Source organism: Blennius ocellaris (genome assembly GCF_963422515.1).
Source record: "Blennius ocellaris genome assembly, chromosome: 14".
NCBI lineage: Eukaryota > Metazoa > Chordata > Actinopteri > Blenniiformes > Blenniidae > Blennius > Blennius ocellaris.
In genome coordinates, this window is record NC_137663.1 from 19,362,297 (window position 1) to 19,383,351 (window position 21,055).

The 21,055-nt window shown below is 41.9% G+C and overlaps 3 protein-coding genes across 4 annotated transcripts; 2 read left to right on the forward strand and 1 right to left on the reverse strand.

Moving 5' to 3' along the window:
- The first annotated feature begins 665 nt into the window (after positions 1-665).
- Positions 666-4,912, forward strand: nlrc3l1 (NLR family, CARD domain containing 3-like 1). Its single transcript, XM_080509566.1, has 6 exons — positions 666-857; positions 1,915-2,028; positions 2,161-2,238; positions 2,332-2,449; positions 2,547-2,787; positions 2,893-4,912. Exons 1-6 carry the CDS (start codon positions 703-705, stop codon positions 4,452-4,454), a joined length of 2,268 nt encoding a protein of 755 aa, XP_080365692.1. The 5' UTR covers positions 666-702; the 3' UTR covers positions 4,455-4,912.
- Positions 4,913-6,622: 1,710 nt separating this feature from the next.
- Positions 6,623-13,313, reverse strand: rnf121 (ring finger protein 121). Of its 2 annotated transcripts, none has more exons than XM_080508322.1 (9): positions 13,158-13,313; positions 11,473-11,510; positions 10,968-11,109; positions 10,613-10,767; positions 10,404-10,511; positions 9,608-9,728; positions 9,374-9,507; positions 8,373-8,474; positions 6,623-7,793 (listed from the first exon to the last, which is right to left on the reverse strand). In XM_080508322.1, the coding sequence occupies exons 1-9, from the start codon at positions 13,233-13,235 to the stop codon at positions 7,673-7,675; spliced, it is 999 nt and encodes a 332-aa protein (XP_080364448.1). In that variant the 5' UTR covers positions 13,236-13,313; the 3' UTR covers positions 6,623-7,672. The 2 variants fall into 2 exon arrangements, with proteins under 2 accessions (XP_080364448.1, XP_080364449.1); XM_080508323.1 differs by having other exon boundaries at positions 13,167-13,302.
- Positions 13,314-14,386: 1,073 nt separating this feature from the next.
- Positions 14,387-19,365, forward strand: LOC308139055 (ribonucleoside-diphosphate reductase large subunit-like; the record flags this gene model as incomplete). Its single annotated transcript, XM_080508378.1, has 19 exons — positions 14,387-14,405; positions 15,151-15,239; positions 15,358-15,535; positions 15,725-15,825; positions 15,917-15,976; positions 16,057-16,096; positions 16,200-16,362; positions 16,474-16,615; positions 16,719-16,802; positions 16,907-17,068; positions 17,168-17,247; positions 17,334-17,535; positions 17,619-17,768; positions 17,859-18,080; positions 18,169-18,245; positions 18,334-18,469; positions 18,558-18,653; positions 18,734-18,922; positions 19,014-19,365. 19 exons carry the CDS (start codon positions 14,387-14,389, stop codon positions 19,206-19,208), a joined length of 2,385 nt encoding a protein of 794 aa, XP_080364504.1. The 3' UTR covers positions 19,209-19,365.
- Positions 19,366-21,055: the final 1,690 nt, after the last annotated feature.

The window sequence follows — 21,055 nt, forward strand, 5'->3', positions numbered from 1 at the left end:
ACTTATTATTGTCCATTTCCTCGATGATTCGGAGGCAATTAAAACATGTTCTAATAAAGTAAACATTTACCTCACAGTAACTGGGGGAACACAGTAAACCTGAAGTTTTGCCTCAGTAGAAAAAAATCCGTTTGAATTTGAGAATTATTTACTCTCAGCTGAATTATACACAGTTAATAGTAGAAAATAATGTTGTAAAAAAAATATTTGTGTCAGTACTAAGGCTGTAACTATAAGAAAAGACGTACTGAACTCCAATAAATTATATTTAAATCCACCATGTAATCCAAAGTGACTGATTTAAAAAAAAAGAAAAAAAAGAATAATAATAAACAAAACTTGTGCTATTGATGACAGATTTAACAAACTGCTCTGCTACTGAAACACTGCTGATGGAAGCAAAGAAAAACAGAGTCCAATCACAGCCAGTGAAAATTAAGAGGCAAAATAAAGAACAGTGTTATTTTGACAAACAATAATATCATATTGTTAGTATTTATTGCAGATCATATCTTTATCACTCATTCAATTTACATCTGTACCATGTTTGTCTGATTTGTTTGTTATGTGTATAAATGGAACAAATGTCTATTATTTTCTTTTTCTCTGAAGGTCCAGATGCGTCACTACGTTGAGACGACATCCTGACAATGAAAAGTAATCTCCCTCAGAGTGCCCATTGTTGACCAACACTGTGAAACAATGGACAACCCTGAAGAAGCCATGTCGCTAAGTGGCTGGGAAGCTGTGTCCGCTCAAGGCCAGAATGTGGCTGATGAAGATGATGAACTCTACTACATCCCTGAAAGAAGACCTTCTCTTGACCTCGGACCTGGACCAATGGATACCAGCCTCTGGTACTGAGACTTGTTTCTCTTTAATATCCTCTATCTCCCTTTCTCACACTCAAAAGTGAGGGTAACTTTTTTATATAAATGAGTTACAATACATCTAATCCAGACACGGGTGAATGGCGGGTCTGATGTTGTCCCTGTGAGCCACTTTCTAAATATGAATACATTTTATGTTTCATGTGTCATTTTTACAATCGGTTGGAATTACTCCTCTCAATACTGTAGTGTTCAATGCACCTTCAGTGAACTTTCTGATTGAAGTAGTAGCAATAGTTAAGATATTGAGTCCTTGAGATTGAATTTGCTCTGTCTCAATGTGGCCCTATAGTAGTCAGGATTACATTTTTGTTGCCCTCGTTGGCGCACAACTTTATTTCTGTGTACATTCTGAGTCTCACTTTGCTCTGGATGAGCTCCCTAAGCCCTTTCACCATACTTCAGAGTGATTCTTATCTATTGTTGATCTAAATGTAATGGTGTCTGACATCAAAGTTCCCTCCCGATGTGGTTTTCCAAACATGACGGTCTGCTCCTCTCGTTCTTCATAATAAACAGAGAGCTTGCATAAAGTTAAAAGAAAAGTCATTTAGTCAAATGAAAATGTTTGACAGAAGCTCTTAAATCCTTTGAAGATGCTCTCACTTTGACTGTTAGCAGATTTGTGATAAAGAAAAGGAAATGAAGAAAAAAGGCTGCAGGGAAGTACAGACGACAGAGCAGAAACTACATTGTGGAAGAGAGTCAATAGTTTTTTTTTTAATTCAACAAACACAAAACAAATGGTGAGGCACCATAATCTCCGGGGGGGTTAACTCGGTACAGCATTGTTGTGCACTGAGAGTTGCACCGTTTGCTGGTTTTCAAACTCTTTTAAGTTCAAAGCTTCATTTTCACAATACATTGAGATAATCAAAATTCCCTTCATGCATGTCGTCCATTGAAATGTATCAGAGAGAGATTTCTCCACTTGACAAAGCACATTGTGTAACATCAGCTGTTTTATCACTCGTGATTGCTTTGTTTGTCCTCTGAGCAACACATCCATGTTTTTCCCCTTCAGGAATCAAGTGGAGCAGGCCCCGTCTCCAGCTCAAAGCTACAAGTCAATGTCAAGTGGAGGCTCGGACGGAATGAAAGATGAAGATGATGAAGAAGAAGAAGAGTCCCACACAAGGTACAGTGGAGATACGGGGTCTCAGAGAAGCTTAAACCAGGAGCTGGATGCAAAAATCCTGTTCCCCAATAAATAGATCAGATTTATCACTGAATGTAGGTCAAGCTTTATTCTTTTCTTTTCTTTTCTCAGGGTCCAGCTGGAGAGAACTGATTCATACTCGAGCTGCTACTCCTTTGACAGTGATGATAGTGAAAAGCGAACTCCCAAGTAAGAATTCCAGTCACTGTGGAGCCCTTCAGCATGTTACTGTGTGACTCAGCAATTAAAGTATATTGTAACATCCAACGTGTGCCTGAACAGGGGTACAGCGGCGGAGGCGGAGGCGGAGGATGCATTAGAGGCTACGGACACAAGTGACGTACTCACACCGACAAATGAGTTCAGGCATCCATCCTTGACTGTGGCATTCACTTTCAAAGTTGGTTCATGATCTCTTTTATATACATATACATTCCTTCAGGTCTTATTGCACACGTGTACGTCAGTGCTGACTTCGTTCTTTCTTTTGGCGTCAGGTTATTTGTGACACCCTCAAGAGGCTGGCAGCAGCCGAACTGAGGCTGTTCAAGTCAATTCTGTGGAAGCGTTACCCAGAGTCATTCCTCACTTCGCCTCAATACATGGACCTGGTGGACCTCGTTGACCGGCTCCTCGAGCTGTACAGCCTCGAAGAGTCTTTGCAGATCACCAAAGATCTTCTCGTCGAGCTGCAGCTGAGTTTGAAAGTTCATGAGCTCAAGAACCAGTGTCTCAGAAGTGAGTACTCCAGTCGTGTTGTTAGAAATGTAACCTTCTCCATGATACATTCTAATCTATATTTGTTCATGTATTTTTTTGTTTTCTTGTTGTTTTTTTGCTCAGATGAAATACGTTATGAGATTTGTGAAATTCTAAGGAAGAAATATGGTGAGACTGACGTTGGGGGAAAGAAGAGGCCCTTCGATGAAATCTACACTGATCTGTGCATTTCTGCCTTAAGTGACAATGGACCTAATATTGAGCACGAGGTCATGACTATAGCAAAGCTGAGCACCAATACAGGAGAAAACAAGCTGCTCTCTGTAAAAGATGTTCTTTCAGATGACCCAAACCATGACAATTTAAGCTTTGTGTTACTCACTGGAGTGGCAGGATCGGGCAAGTCTACGCTGGTCCAAAGGCTTATCCTGGATTGGATCGATGGACGATCACACCAACACGTGACTTTCTTGTTTCCCTTCACGTTCAGAGAACTTCAACAATTCAAGGACTTGGAAATCTCTCTGTTGAGTATAATCCACGAACTGTACCCACCAACAAGAAGACTCAAATTTGACGATCTGACAAAGGCAGACTGTAAAGTAATGCTCGTATTTGACGGTCTGGATGAATACAGTGACACGGTTGACTTTTTTCATACAGAGTTATACGGCGCCTTCCCAGAGCCCACGACACTGAACGTGATCGTGGTCAACCTGCTGAGAGGGAGGCTGCTCTTCCAGGGCCTCTTCCTGGTCACGACTCGGTCACAGGTGAAGCACGGCATCCCTTGGGATGTGCATTGTCGCGAGATACAGCTACAAGGTTTCTGTGACCTAAAAAAGGACGAGTACTTCCGCAAAAGGTTCAAGGATGCGGAGCAGGCTGCTCGCGTCATTTCCCACGTGAGGTCTTTGAGAACTCTCCACATTATGTGCCACCTGCCCATGTTCTGCTCCCTGGTGGCTGAAGAGTGCCAGCGCGCGTTCACGGAGCAGGGGACCCAGGCGGAGCTGCCGAGGAGCCTCACCTACATGTACACGAAGCTGGTGCTGGAACTCATACGAGAGCAACGCTCCTTTAGAGCTCCGAGCCGCAGTGCAGAGGATGAAAGGGACTTTCTCATGACGGTGGGGAAATTGGCCTTCACCATGCTGGAAGAGGGCACCTTCTGCATGAACAAGAGCTACAACTGGGAGCAGCACGGGGTCAGTGACAACGAGGTGGTGGATTGCAGTGGCGTCGGCACAGAGTTCTTCGTGAAGCTACAGGTCTTGTACCGAGAGAAAGCCTTCAGCTTCATCCACCCCACCATGCAAGAGTACATGGCTGCTCTTTATGTGTTCCTCTCCTTTACAAACCAGGGGTGGAACCATTTTGAGGGTAGCCTCAAGAAAACGCTTAAAGGGATCTTTAAGTGTGCGACGATAATGGAACTGTACAAAGGCGCCTTGGACAGAAGTCTGCAGTGTGAGGACGGCAAACTAGACATTTTCCTGAGATTCCTGTTTGGGATGTTGGCAAGAACCAACCTGGAACTCCTCCAGCCCTTCTGCAACACGTCTTTCCAGTGGCCAACTGCCACCAGCGACGCTGCAGCGCTCATCAACAAGAAGATTAGAGACACCCAGCATCCAGACAGGATCAAAAACCTGCAGCACTGCCTGGAGGAGCTGGGTGCGTGAGACTGATCGGTCGAAAACACTAATGATCAGCCAAGGTGCTATGGGAGAACCAAACACTATTCCATCATCAAGCCAGGATCTGATTTGATTCCAACACTATCAGGACTTAAAATACAACACTTAAAAGAGCTTCTGAACCAGTTGAGACAATGTGATTTTGTGTTTTGACATTTTGCTGTGGTACTTTAAAAGTTTAGATTTGATTCACCTCCTTTTTGCAGTGTATATTTGATTGAAGGTTTTAGGAGCTTAACGCTCCTGTGTGTGGGTTGTCTTTGGCTACGCTGGTTTTATTCCACTGTCCCAAAACATGCATTTGAGGCCAATTGGTGTCTCTAAAATACCCAAAGAAGATGGGAGTGTTGCTTCTACCGCGAGCTCATTTGCTCTCGTCCTGCAAATCTTTGTTTTTCAAAACACACAAATTTGCATTTGTGATAAAAGAATAACTTGGATGCTGGAATGATTTATGTTGCAATATATTAAATGGTTTTATAGCAGTTAATTTTGTGTCGATGTAGGTGCAGTGACGGCTGCACCATGAATCTCTGGGTGTCTGCATCAACCACTTTTATAGATTTTTTTTTTTTATTGTTCAAGCTTGAGGGTGTGTAAGAACTAAATTATCTTCATCTCACGGTAATGTTTTAATCCAGTTCAAATAACCTGTAGATTGCTCAGTGTTTGCAAACGCACTGAAACAACACATTTTTGACATGGCAGGTATTTATTGGTAATAAAGTAAAACAGCTTACGGTTTTTAAAATAGCACATTTGGATTAATATAAAAGGTTGATAGGGAAGAAAAATGTTTTATTTCTCAATGACCGTTTACATCCCAGGTTGCTTCCTTGTTGGCATTCACTTAGTTTTACACAATATTTCTCATTAAAGAATAATATACATCTGTTAACCGAAATGAAGCCACCAGGTCTATACATTACCTCATGGCTATTCCTGGCACTCTTCCTCCGATTACCACTGATCAGTACAACATAATAAATTCACATTCAACAGTCATACACATCTAATTTAAAAGTATATTGTAAGATGAAACGCATAAATTCTGCTTATAGATTTCTGTCAACCGCTATTACAATTCCTAGTTCTCACATGTAGTGTTATGTTCTTTTGGGCGACCCCCACAAAATTTGTCACGATGCATCTGAAGGTGGATTTGAGGTCCTCCGCTGTGACGCTCTTCAGCAGCAAGCTCCTCTGAACGATCGCACCGTCCGCTACGGTGCTTCTAAAAGCAAACGGTCATTGGAGCTCAATCGATCAGTCTGTCTGAATTGAGACAGAAACGATGTGCATGCCTCAAAGGATGTAGAAGTAGTCGACAAAGGAAAGAAGGAAAAACTCACTCGTTTGACTCGATTATCCTGTGGGAGCTCGGCGTGTCTTCAGGGAAAGAGTCGTCGATGAGCCAGTAGATCATTGCCTCGTCAACAGCGCAGTTTGTCAACGCATCACAGTGAAGAACTAACAGCTCACCTGTGAGGCAAAACACGGCCAGACACCACACACGCTTAGACCAATTGAAAATGGTTCATTACAAAGTTTTCTTTCACACCTCAAGTAAAAAAATTAAATAAAAAATGCAGTTACCTGGACAGGCTTTGATCTGGACATGTTTTTGCCCGATGATTTCTGGGAGATCCTCCACATGGACTGAAGAACCAACTTAAGTTAGCACACACACAAAAAAAAAAAAATATTACATGAAAATAAACCAAACTCTTGATCTGGACTATACCTGGTAATCCATCTGCAAGCAGCAGACACAAAGACCCCCAGGCTGTGACAGAAACAGTATGCTTTATAGTCACACACACGCAGGACAAGCACTGGGATTTGTGATGTGTTCTTACCTTTGATCACAGCCGACAGCTTCATGTTTCCTCCTGCGAGAGACTCCAGCTGCCGACTACCATGGAGCATTACTATTTAAACCCAACTCACTTCCCCCTTCGCCCACTCGGCACACGGGGATTTCCTCTCAAAATATTTACCTTGTGCTCTAGAGAAGAAACTGGTGAACAATATACATGATACACAATTTGAATTTGCTGAATCACGCACAGCTTTTTGTGTGGTTTGTTTTGGCTTTAAAAAAAACAAAAAACTAAGAAAAAAAGCGGAGATACGCAGACGAAACACACGAATATGAATCAGGTGACATTTATTAAATGATATTCATCAAAACATTTGCCATAAAATAAAATGTTAACCTTGTACAGTTTTCTCAACTGCTTGAGCTGGTAGAGAAGAACGGACAAGAAACTGTCATTCGAAATGTCTTTGTTTCGCATTTACTGCAACCAAGACCAGCAAAATACCACCAACCGTTACTTCACAGCAACCTTTGGCCTAGACCCCCCCCCACACACACACACACAAAAGAACAGACATCAGATCACATGAAAATGAGACTGGCACCATCAGCAATCACACAGAGTCAAAGGATCATTCTGGGATGCTTTTCAGTGTGATCGGTCACTAGTTTTAGATCAGTTACCTTATTTCAATTGAAAACTCAAGATTAGTTACTACCCCAGTTATGAGGATGTGTCTTTACAGAAGTTGAGCTTTTTTAACACCCAGGTTGCCAAACACTGATGTATCCTCAAATTACTTTTTTTTGAATCAGGATGACTGTGACCATGACTGTCAGCCCTTGAGAAACTCGTGACACTGGAGTGAAAAAAACCCATTTGTCGGACAGAAAGAAAAAGCAATAATAGAAAAGATAGTTGCAAAATGGCTCCAGAGGATGTCGAGTTCATGAGATTTAAGAGGCACATGCTAGTTCACTTTACTTGATTACCGTTTGCTCGCCATCAGACGTGTAGATCACAAAACTCCAGTATGACCCTTTCACTCGAGTATCAGCAAACAGTTAAGACGTTAGTTAAAAAGTACCTCTCTAAACACTTTGAGAACCATGTCACGAGGCCGCAAGATGCACAATCCAATCATGTAGGTTGGTGTGAAGCAAATCCTGGAAAAGCTGACATCCAAATTCTGATTCTTACTAATAAAGTTCAGAGAAACCGTAAATACAGATATGTGCCTATAAATATGTACAAAAAGTATAGACACTTCTTTTTTTTTTTAATTGGTGTTTTAGTTTAATATTAGGCCCTCAGTCTCTTGAGCCAGTGCATATCTCCTCTGCGTGGTGTGTACGTCCGCTTCAGACACACGTGGGTACGTCACTCCAAACCCAGCACGTAGTTGATACCTTGCACAAATCCAATAATGACCGGCTGCCAGGCCACCAAGTACCGAAGCCAGTCTAAAAGTTGTCCATACATGACATGTGGCCTTTCCCAGCTGAGGAATAATTGGTTAAGGAGAAGACTTTTTTTTTATATATATATATACGTATGGATACATGAGAAGTGATGCATGAGCCTGATAATGACGTCGGGTTTTTGTAGGCATGGAGATACCCCGCCTGGTCAGAAGTGTCTCTTTCTCGACCGCATAAAAGGAAGAGGAACTTGACGCACAACCTAAAAATGTTTCATCTCCCGTTTTAAATGTCCCTTCAACAATTTCGATAAATCGTACCGCTTACGTTGCCATGGTTGGGAGAAAAACGATGCACTTCTGAGATTCAGCAGGTTTGAGTTTCCAAGACTGTGTTTGAGAACTCACCCTGGAGTACATTCCTAAAGTGTCATTTGTAAACTTCGAGACTTCATCATCCTTCACAAACTTGTTTTGTTTGGCGGCAACACAGTTCAGCCATAACATTATAACCACACACAGTGGAGTGAATATCCTCTTTGATAATCTCTTCTTCATGGCACCAGTTAGAGAGATGTGTTCATGCAGCAAGTGAACATTTTATCCTGAAAAGTTGATGCTTTGCACTCGTATGTTTGACAATGACAGAATAAAGGATACGGGTTACTAAACATCCTCTTCAGGTCCACCTTCTCTTTGCAGTACGGACACATCTGCTTCTTCCCCACGATGCACCATCCTCTTATGCAGAACTCATGGAACCTGGATGTGGAGTTAAGGTTCTGACCGATGGAAACAAAGTCAAATACATCTGAGGAGACACGTTATTACTGAAACATTAAAACCGCCTATGCTTATGCATGAATCAATAATTCACCATACAGTGTAATTTGCCCAAAGCCCAGGCACAAAAAAAAAATGTCAATATGTATTGAACTGTTCAGTAAGTTGTTAAATGTTAAATCCATATTTGTACATCTATACAATCAATAAAACTCCTAAATTGGGAGTAATGTCAGACATAAATAATAAATGAGCAGATGTGTGTTGATACATTTGTTATTATGTGGCTGCTTTTGGTTGGAATCTGATATGAAAAGAACGGCAAATATATTTTTAGCTATATATATATATATATATTAAGTGTGCAGATTTTGCACATCCACCGACATACTGTGAACACAACGCTAACCCAGAGGAACACCACGGTGACACCAGCCAATGAGACGCAGCCCAGGTTAGCAGAAGGTAATCGCCGTCAGGGAAGTAACGGAAAATCAGAGACATTACAAATCTGGAAAAAGGTCAGGTCAACTGCCATTTCCTCTTCGAGGTGTTACATAACACACCCTATAGTTCCGAAACAAACTCATGACTGTACAATTGGTCTCAACTTCTCTTTAACTGATAAAAACTAAATCCGCTTGTGTGGAATATCGTACTGTGTCACGTAGCTCAGCTGCAGCATGTGATTTTCTTTTGTATATATTTCTTATGTCACTGATTTATTTATTTTTAAACTCGACTTCCATGAAAGCCCTGTCCACAAGAATTCCCATGTGCCTAAACTGTGGGTTTATGTGTGCAAGTGGCACAAAAAAATCTTGAATCTTGTAACGTGTACTGGCATGACAATAAAGAACCCTTGAGGAGGAGGATACACATGGTTGCACGATAACCTGTAAGTGTTCTCGATAATGCCTTCCTCGCTGACGTCTACAAGAATGGGCTGACCGCACACGGCACAGATGTTGTCAGAGAGGTGCTTAGTGGGCATGCCGGACGCACTGTAATACTGCGGAGGGAGGGAGGGGGGAAGACAAATCCGGTCAGATATTACATTTTAGCTTAGAGTCTGTGTACAGAAAGTTAGAGTGTGCCGACTATCTGCATACCCCAACAGTTGAAGCCATGAAATCTGCACACATCTCTGCAAAGTCCCGTCCAAGGACCCCGTAGTAAAGCCCATAAAACAGCAGTGAAACGCCAAAGTCCATTGCGTCCTCTGGCTTTATCCTGGACAGAGAAAAAACAAAAAAGAATAAATTGCATCATCAGTGTGTGAAAGCCAAACAAAAGTAGAATTATATACATCCTCATTCACATGGCTGGCTTAAAACAGATTAAAATTTTTTTTAGACAGGACAGACAAACCCACAGTACACTGGGTTTCTATACTTGCTGATAAAAAAACAAAACAAAACAACTCTCCTTGAAAACAGGAATATGCCGCTTTGATTGGGAGCATTACGGTATGACCTTCAAGTCAGGGGCTCTAACCCGTGTGCCAACACATCATATATTACACTATTTATTTATCTGTTTTTAATCTCTTCCCAACGTAGTGTTTCTTGAAGTTTCATGAAGAAATCCAGATGGGGAGCAGTGATCTCTTTTTAACAAAAGAAGTGAAAACTCTGGTTTTCAGCTCCACTTTGAGTTAATGCAGAGTTAGCGAACTTGCAATCTTTTAGTAAATTTGCTTTTTGATTCCGCTCCTGGAATCAGCTCAGGATTATGTTCACATCAGAGCATTCATCTCAATCAAGCTGGTACAGCCACAGCTTTTCTTAATATTTAAAATGAAATAATAAAATACAACGATGGAGGATGCTTAGTCATTTCAATCAAATCTGCACAAAAAAAAAAAGGCATTTGACCACTCCAGTATTTTACAGTCTGAATACATACCTGAATATTAGGTTAATACCAAAAAGTGTAAACATGACAACAGTGTAGCCAACGATTCCCGTGGCATAGCTTATCTTGTAGAGAAGAAGGAACCACTTATACACCAATCTGTAGAAAATGGAAGTGAAAGAGAAACGGTCAGAATCGGGTTAAGTTTTAATCTAATCTTTCCTCACTAAGTCCTATTCAAGCTTCCACAGCAGCTTCACCTGGGTGTGGTGCAGGCCAGAGGCTTGCGAGTGGCACGGTAGGAGACGTAGGCTGTGATGACAGAGAAGATAAACCATGTGGTCAGGAACCTCCACCAGTGAAGTTTGGTGGTAAAGTAGAGAGGAACTACCCACATCTGGAACAGGGTCACCAGCTACAAGACAGCAGAGGATACATGTCAGCAGATTGAAGGGAACCCGACACTAGACATCAACACTAAAGCTACAACATGTATATTGAGATCAGTATTTTACATTTGAGATCATCTTAGACCTCCAGGGCATGATCCAAACAGCCCACCTTCTTTTAATGTGCGTGTTTCCAAACGTCCCATGCAGAACTGGCATTTCTTACATTGTATGACTTTGGGTGTCTCTGTTTCCACTGCACCAGGACGAGCTGGGCGACGACCAGGGTGACGATGAGGATCAGCACCATCTCTGCGTGCATGGCCTCGTGGCCTTTGTGTTTGGCGTGCATCCTCGCATGCTCCACCCTGTGGAGAGAAATGTAGTACATGGTCCGTTGGAGGGATGTCGCACAGACGCACTGTGTGCTGGTGTGTATTAAAGCAGCCTGGATGTGTATCAAGTCTGACACGGTGCAGTAGTGGTCAACACTGTCCAAACACGGTGATTATTTACATGTTCTCCCTGTGCACGTGTGGGTTTTCCTAAACACCAGAGTCATACACAATAGGTGGACTGTAACTCTCAATTCACTGCAGTGTGTGAAAGAGTGTGAGTGATGGTGATTATGTCTATTTGAAACGACTTAAAAGCAAGGTGCAGTCGTTTAATTCATCAATACAGAGAGTAAGAATAGTACTTGTGTTTGAAATGTAAATAAATTCACTCACCTCCACTTTTCTTCTGGTGAAAGCTTGGACACATCAAACTGTTAAAAAAAACAAAAAAAATAAATTACTATTATTCTAATTATTACATAATCAACAATAAACACTGCTGTAAGCCACTTATAAAACTCACATGAATGCAGAAACAAAAAAAAATACAGACAGATGGGGCTCTCATTTCTATGTAATTACCTAAAACAACACAATCCCACCAAACTCCATAATTAGAGATTACTTTTCAAACAGCTGGCTTCACATTATTATATCTTAGGCAGGATGAGGACATGGAGATGGTTGGTGTGACAGTAGGAGGCCTGGGAAGAAAAAAACTAAGATGGGGAAAAAATAATCAGCTGCGTCGTAAAGAGCAGCGGACGACTAATTAAAAGACCTGCACTTTATTCTCACTTGATGAAACTCGCTGATCTGGATCAGTGGTGACAGAATATCAATAAATGTTAGCTAAAATGCTAACTTGAAGCATTATTCTTATGTGAAGAGTGCTTCTCATTTGTTTACACTGAATTCACTACAATCTAAATTTACAGGGAACACTTTTATACATGCATCTTGTAGTCTCTTGATCTCACACCCAAACACGCAAGCTGGAAACAGACCAGTGGGGTACATAAACGCCTTGACTTGAGAATTCTTCTCATTTAGCATTTGAATCGCACGAGTATTACTCGAGAAGTATGTGTGAGGATCTGATGGTGGAATGTGGCTCGTCCACATTGAGTAGTCACACCTGACTTATTAAATGCTGGAGTATTTCCACATAATCAGTTGAGCTTTGCTCATAAAACACCTGATTTAATGTTCAGATTTTTCTAGATCTTGTCTTTTTGATCACGTTTACCTTATGTAGAACCATTACCATTCAAGCAATATTTCATTTTCTCATTTGGGTAACTTATCAAGACTTTAAAGTCAGAAAAGCTTTCATGCAAAGAAAAAAAAAAAGAAGCTAAATCCAATTATTTAATTGCTTGGGGATTGGAGAGCGAAATACAGTTTTTTAGTTTGACAACTCTTTTGCCTTATGAATATCAAATAAAAAGTCTTAGTTATAGTTGCTATATAGTTATAGTGTGTGTGTGTGTGTGTGTGTGTGTGTGTGTGTGTGTGTGTGTGTGTGTGTGTGTGTGTGTGTGTGTGTGTGTGTGTGTCAGGGTGGAGCACAGGTTTGAAATCTCAGAGGAAACACTTCAACTGCATCCTGTGACTGAGACCTTTGACCCCAACAGCCACATCATCTGTAATTTAAGAGCTGAAATCACAGAATGTCAAACTCTTATTTAAGTAGCAGCTTTAATGTTGGAGTGGGAGAGGAGCTGATAAATGCAGATTTGGAGTCAAAAACTAAAACGTTACTGAAGTTGAACGAGATGAATTGAACTCGGGCTAGCTAGTGTAGCATTGCGAGTTGCCGATTATTACTGTCAGGTCACGTTCGGCTCAAATTCTCCGTTGAAAAACGGCTCGAATGTTTCGTATACAGAATAAATACGCTTTACACACACACTTCGCTGGGACACCATATGGTGCCCGGTTGCAAGCTGCTGACGACAGGCTAAACTCGGGTGTGCAGTAGCTCGGCTGACAGCTAACACCCCCGCGGATAAACACGTCCCTCGACCACCTGTCCTAACCCGTCACGTCGCCGCCATGCGGCCCGGCAGCCTCACCTGGTTCACCTCATCGTGGTGCCCCAGTCCGTGGTCATGCTCCACACCATCAACCTCCACCTCAAACACCCCGGCCATCTTCGGAGTGCTGCTTTATTACCGTTCCGGGGCCATTAGCATTAGCTGGAGGAGAGACGGAGCTGAGAGGCTCACTTCCTGTCGCCACCGCGGCGGTTCCTTCACAATAAAACTCCGGGGAATGTAGGTCAAACTGTCAAACTGTCACACTGAGACCGTGTGTGGACATAAGGTGCAAGTTTTATTTCCACTTGTCTCCATTATTTCAATAGTTTTTTAAATCTTGAGACAAAGTTATATGTATGGATTCATTATTCAAATTGATTAATCAAATTGATTACACGTCCCTCGTCCACCCTGTCCCCAACCTCCTCTGGTACATGAGATAAAATGGTGATGATGGGCGAGTTAAAATAACTGCAATGCACTCTGAATACACATTACCCTTCGGTCTGGCACAAAGCTTTTCCGGCCATCTGATCCATATCGCTTACATTGGTGCAATCTGTTGTTCATCTCTGGGACTCCATGCTCCAATGTTACCTCTAATCTTGCAACACTACAATCCAAAATTAGTTTTGATAATAAAGTTGAACGTTGTGGTTTATTTTGTTTTTCACTTGTCCCAGACCAATCTAAGAACTAGATTGCACCCTGTTGCAAACCGGTTTTGGTCCATGGACTATATGTGACATGACATCCTGAGACTAGCTGTCAGATGTAGGTTACCTTAAATACAAGAGCACTATAATGAAGGTGTGGAAGTGGGTGTGTTGTGTTTGTGTATGTCTGACTCAGGCTTATAACTTAAGCTGCATGTATGTGTAGATACGAGTCCCAGATAAAGCAGCCCAGCAGCTGAAACAATAAATATATGTTACAACAGGTTTGTAAACCTCCCGCCAGTTTCGATCGGGAAAAGCGGAGCGCATATTGACAGCTCGGGAAGGGCGGTTGGATCGTGATTGGTTGAGACGTCACAGAGTCCCATCTGATTGGCTGAGCCGCTGACACGCTGCAGTGTAACTGGCCGGTGCCTAGTTGGCGCGCTCAGTTTGAGATTCAACAGAGGTCCTGTCTTTCACTCACAGGATTGTAATCTTCTGTAACGACAGCCCAGCTCGGAGTTTGTGCTCGCGTCCAGTGTCCAGCTGAGAAGAAATACATCTCCGAAAGCTGCAGTGAGAAGATACCGGCCGCTCTTCATCAAGATGCACGTGATTAAACGAGGTAACTTGATGATTTTTGCTTTTGATGCCATAGAAGACACTGGATGATGTTGGGATACTTTGGGTGGGTGCAACCATAGAAAATTGAGAAATGTTTAAAAACTGCTCAGAGCTAACACTGTGAACGATTATCATTGTTTTTTTTGTTTTTTTTAAGTTCCCCTATTTATAATCACAATAAGTATTTGTCTCTTTGTGAGACGTGTTTCCACCGAGTCACCAAACAAAGACTTTACAGGACAAAGGATGATAGGTCAGGCTTTGTTGCGATGTTTTGTCTTTCTTTTAAAACAATATAAAATCTAGCTTATTGTTATTTAAAACTTTTTCTCAACTGAGCCTTTTAAGTGTTTTTTTTCCTTTTGTATATCTCTTTATCACTTATTTCTGTGCTTTGCAAAGATGATAATTATAATAATTTTTAAGTGTAAAAGGCTCTACACAGGTGGAATTTTGATGGTGATTTGCCATCTACTTTATTGGCACAATCAAAGAGGGTGTTCCTATTTTTCTGGCACCATAACTGGTTAGACAGGTTTTCAGTGTCTTTATTACTCTATTGATTAAATCTATCTTCGATGTATAAGACAGCACCGCACAATATAATTCAATGTCAGTATTTTAGGCTCTCTAGCATTATTTTAAACAGAAAAATATCAGAATAAATCATGACAGATTATCACTGATGAAAATCCAGTTATAACACAACTGCAAGAGACGAGTATTGATAATATTTGTTTTTCCAGATGGACGTCAGGAGGGAGTCACCTTTGATAAAATCACATCACGAATCCAGAAGCTTTGCTATGGACTCAATTCTGACTTTGTGGACGCAGTAAGTTCAAACCACCAAGAGAAAGATGGGAACAAAGAAACATCTGGTTGTGTGATGCTGTTTGCAGCCACTGCAATGATTGTCTGACATGTGTGACCATTTAATTGTGTTTCCACAGGCTCAGATTACCATGAAGGTGATCCAGGGTTTATACAGTGGAGTCACCACTGTGGAGCTGGACATCCTGGCTGCAGAGACTGCCGCCACCCTCACCACTAAACACCCCGACTATGCAATCCTGGCAGCACGGATCGCCGTGTCCAATCTGCACAAGGAGACCAAGAAAGTATTCAGTGGTGAGTTCAAGTCTAATATCACAACGTGTGTATCTTTGCTTTGTAATAATATTGCTATTGCTGTAACATAATAATGTTTTGTAATTGTACTTTTATGAGCGCTCCCTGAAAAACCATTGATTTAGAGGTTGTTAATTTGTCGAATCATCAGCGCTGATATTGGACTTATTCTCATTTTTGCGTGTGCAGATGTGATGGAAGACTTGTTCAACTACATCAACCCTTTAAACAAACAGCACTCCCCGATGATTTCCAGAGAGACTCTGGACATTGTCCTTGAAAACAAGGCTGTGAGTCTCATGATTATGTATTCCGTCCATTTTGTTTGAAATGATTGTAATATTATTCAACACTCTGTAACATAACCTTTATTGTTTGCAGCGTCTCAACTCGGCCATCATTTTCGACAGGGACTTCTCTTATAACTTCTTTGGCTTCAAGGTAATTTCTGTTTTAGTTTCATTTTTGATATCTGTCGGATTCAAGGATTATCAATCTAATGAGTCATTTTGCTCGAACAGACTCTTGAGCGGTCATATTTGTTGAAGATCAATGGCAAAGGTGAGAGTAATGTCTCCTATAATTACCCTGAGAAGAAGCTTTGAAAGCAGAATGTCTGTCAGATCACTTTTACTTAATGTTTTTTTTGTGTGTGTGTCTGCAGTTGCTGAGAGGCCCCAGCACATGCTCATGAGGGTGGCAGTGGGGATTCATAAACGAGACATTGACGCTGCCATTGAGACGTACAATTTGTTGTCAGAGAAGTGGTTCACCCATGCCTCGCCTACACTTTTCAATGCGGGTACCAACAGACCGCAGCTGTCCAGGTGAGAACTATCAAACTGGAGAAAAGCTAATAAGATCATCACTGATCTAAAACAGCATTTCAGACTTGGGGTTTTTTTTTTTCATTATGTATTTTGTTTTAATTGTTGCAGTTGCTTCTTGCTTGCCATGAAGGACGACAGCATTGAGGGTATTTATGATACTCTGAAGCAGTGTGCCCTCATCTCCAAATCAGCTGGTGGCATTGGCATTGCTGTTAGCTCTATCAGAGCTACAGGAAGCTATATTGCTGGGGTGAGAAAAGTTCACATTAAACAAACAAAAAGAAATAAGCAGAAGCAGGCGACCTATATTCTGCATGTTTGGTTTTTTAAATGTCACTCATGGTGTTTTTCAGACTAATGGCACATCCAACGGCTTAGTTCCTATGCTTCGAGTGTACAACAACACAGCACGCTATGTTGACCAGGGGGGCAACAAGGTAAAGATGAGATCAATCCCAAAGGATCGAGGATGTGTTAATAATGGCATACGTGCAAATGCGTTTTTCATTGCTGTTGATCACTTTTCTCTCTGCTTTTGCAGAGACCCGGTGCCTTTGCTGTGTACCTGGAGCCATGGCATTCCGATGTGTTTGACTTTTTGGAGCTGAAGAAGAACACCGGTAAAGAAGAGCAGAGGGCCCGAGACCTGTTCTTTGCCATGTGGATCCCAGACCTCTTTATGAAGCGAGTGGAAAGCAATCAGGTGAAAATTGACGACACTCTCATAAACTCTCCTCAGCTTTATGTTTGCTCTTGACTTCAGATACACTTATCATGAATGCAATTTCTCTCGTTCTCATAGGAGTGGTCTCTGATGTGTCCCAGTGAATGTCCTGGGTTGGAGGACTGTTGGGGGGAGGAGTTTGAGAAACTCTACACACGGTAAGATCACAACTCCAAGCTCTATTCTTAAAGTGAAGTCTCGTTTCTCGGTGCCGACTGGTTTCATTGAACTCGCTGGTTTTCAGGTATGAGAAAGAGGGCCGAGCTCGGCGTGTAGTGAAGGCTCAGCAGCTGTGGTACGCCATCATCGAGTCACAGACGGAAACCGGCACGCCGTACATCCTCTACAAAGACGCCTGCAACAAGAAAAGCAACCAGCAGAATCTGGGCACCATCAAGTCCAGCAATCTGTGCACTGAGATTGTGGAGTACACGAGCAAAGATGAGGTGAGGCCGGGATATTTTATGTTAATTTGCTATTTCCTTTGTGTGGTCTGTGCTCAATTCCAATTGTGTTGATTCCTCTGCAGGTTGCAGTTTGTAATCTGGCATCCATTGCCCTCAACATGTACGTTACCCCAGAGAAGACCTTTGACTTCAAAAAGCTGGCGTCCGTCACCAAAGTCATTGTCAAGAACTTGAACAAGATCATTGACATTAATTACTACCCAGTGGTGGAGGTATGAGTTCTTCCTTCTCATCTGCGTTGACCACACAACTGGTGGGAAGACCTCTCCGTTCACTAATGCTTCCTCTGTTCTGCTCAATAGGCTGAAAGGTCTAACAAGCGTCACAGGCCAATTGGGATTGGAGTTCAGGGTCTGGCTGATGCCTTTATCCTCATGCGTTATCCATTTGAAAGCCCGGAGGCCCAGTTACTCAACATTCAGATCTTTGAGACCATCTACTTTGCAGCCCTGGAGGCCAGTTGCGAGCTGGCAGCAGAGCTGGGCTCTTACGAAACCTACGCTGGCTCCCCTGTCAGCAAGGGAGTGAGTAGTTTTCACCTCTTAACTCCGTCCTGGGGTACAATTCAGCTGTTTTGGGGTCAGATATTAACCGACGTGTTGTGTTTTATAGATCCTTCAGTATGACATGTGGGATAAAACCCCGACAGATCTGTGGGACTGGAACACACTGAAGGCAAAAATCGCTGAGTAAGTTCCACCTGAACCTCAAGTTCATCGTGTACAGAATCTGTCGTCCATTCTATATTCAGCTCTTGCGTGTCGTTCATGTCCTCAGGCATGGTGTGAGGAACAGTCTGCTTTTGGCCCCCATGCCCACTGCTTCCACGGCCCAGATCCTGGGCAACAATGAGTCCATTGAGCCATACACCAGCAACATCTACACTCGCAGGGTGCTCTCAGGAGAGTTTCAGGTCGGTTACTGAACGCTGTTCTGTGTGTCTGATGTCCTGTGTTTGTCGTGGAAACTTTTCTATAGGAGCTAATCTCTTTGTTCTATAGATTGTGAATCCCCACCTTCTGAAGGACCTCACGGAGAAAGGATTGTGGAATGAGGACATGAAGAACCAGTTGATTGCACAGAACGGGTCTATCCAGGTACAGGGCTGGTTTATTTATGCAGTATTGCTATTATGAATGTTCCTATATGTCTTAACACCTGAACGTTGTCTCCCCAGGACATTAAAGAGATCCCGACTGAGCTAAAGCAGCTGTATAAAACTGTGTGGGAAATCTCCCAGAAAACGGTCCTGAAGATGGCAGCAGATCGCGGCGCCTACATCGACCAGAGCCAATCCCTAAACATTCACATCGCCGAGCCAAACTACGGCAAACTGACGAGCATGCACTTCTATGGCTGGAAGTTGGTAGGTTTGAGGTATCCAGTGTTCAAGTAGAAGGCATGTGTGTCAAAAGAAACGTAATAAACTGTTTTTTGTTGGGGTTTTTTGCCCACAGGGCCTAAAAACTGGCATGTACTACCTGCGAACGAAGCCCGCTGCCAACCCCATTCAATTCACCCTGAACAAGGAGAAATTAAAGGAGGCTCAGACGGCCAAGAGCTCAGGGGAGGAGGAAACCAAAGAGCGTAACACGGCAGCCATGGTGTGTTCCTTAGCAAACAAAGATGACTGTTTGATGTGTGGCTCCTGAGTCATAGCTCCGTCATCACCAACTCGCATTTACACAAATGTTGTCTGGGAACAGGTGCTTTTTCATTTGTATAGGATGTTGTAATAAGGGATTTTATATGCTGTGCTCAATCGCAATTCTTTGCCATTTTTAATCAAATATTTTTACAGTATTTTCATCATGGAGTGTTTGTATAACTTGAATGGGTTCAATGGATTAATGATATTGCTTTTCATGTGTGTGACATTAATGTATTTTCCTCAGAACATTAAATATGGAACATAATGGTCTTCAATATGTGTTGTTATTCTGAAGCGATGCCTCATAACTTGAAAATATGTGTCTTAATAGTAATTTTTTTTTAAACACAGAACAGGGCTGGCATGTACAGTATATATGTGTGTGTGATCTAAATATGTTAAAGCCTACCTGGGTGATTTATTCGTGACTTTCTTTCTTTTTGAAAGAAACATTCACCTCTAAAGAGATAAATATTTGCTTTTTAATTTGGACGAACCAGACAGAGTCAGCAAAATGAAAATGGGCGTGTTGTTTTGTGTGCATATGAGAAAACAAAACAGGCTGTTTTGTCACTTGGGATATATTTCCAGAGATGACTGGCTGGCTCCAAATAAAACAACAAATTTTGCCTGTGAATGAACTTACAGAGCAGGTGCCACCAGATAAGTACTCAGAATACTTCAATGCTACGTTAAAATGAGAAATTTATTGTAAGAATGAGACTGACAACATTTTGTTACTGTGGAGTGTGGATGTCGTGCGCCTATGGCAAAGGTGCAGGTGTTGAATTAATGAACTGCTTTCCCCACGCATGGAGCCCCAGGAGAACAATATGTGTGAAGCAAGCTGAGACCTGCACTGTGACACTAGCAACAGACACAGGTCAGTTGCCTCAAACAATAGACAATGAAGCACTCATAACCTCATTGAGTTCATAACAACCTCGGTTTATTCATGCCACTCAAAGAGAGAAACAGGTGCACTTTAAATTTTCATTATGTTGAAGTTTGAGCTTCGAGTGAACTCAAAGTGTTTTGTTTGTTTTTATACACGGAGAACTGATATTGAACACTGAATCTACTGTGTGACTCATTAACACTAATCGGCTGAGAAATTAACCTTCTACTGTTTTAAGTGGTGACGACATCGAGTGGACTAATCAGTGCATTTCCATACACAAGACATAAGGCACAGCTTCTTGGATTCAGCAGAGACTATTCTGGAGTCATTTAAATCCATTGTGTCCATCGATTCTCCATGAGATTTCTGTTAAAGTTTGCAGACTCAGATGAACCCAAACACTCTGACATACTCTCATGAACATACAAAATCATATATATTCAAAAAAATGTTTAAAAAAAGTGCAGTTTTCCAGGTTGTTCTACCTTCTAGAAAGCATCTTGTGGTTTTCATTGACATGTGCAAATGTCATTTGACAATCAAGGTTTGTCCCTCGGCGATTGATGACGACATTAAGATGAGCATTAGTATTAAATTTACATTGCAAATTAACTAGGGAGTGACAGGATGGTGCAGTGGTTGGCACCGTCACCTCACTGTGAGAAACGTACTGGTTCATTCCTGTTGTCCCGGTGAGCTCTTTCTGTGTGGCTTCACACTATCCGGCACTCTTTGACAATCCAAACACTTGCTCGCGACTGAAAATTGTGTGTTGCAGTTGGCTGGGATATTTTATATGTTTTAAGTCGGAGGCCAGGACATTTCTTTTAATGCCATGAGAAGACCAAAAATCCCTTATTGTAAATAGTTTGAGATGAGATGTTTCCATAGAGTTACAGATGGCAATTTCAAAAAACACATTATGGAAATGTGGTACTTCCATTCGT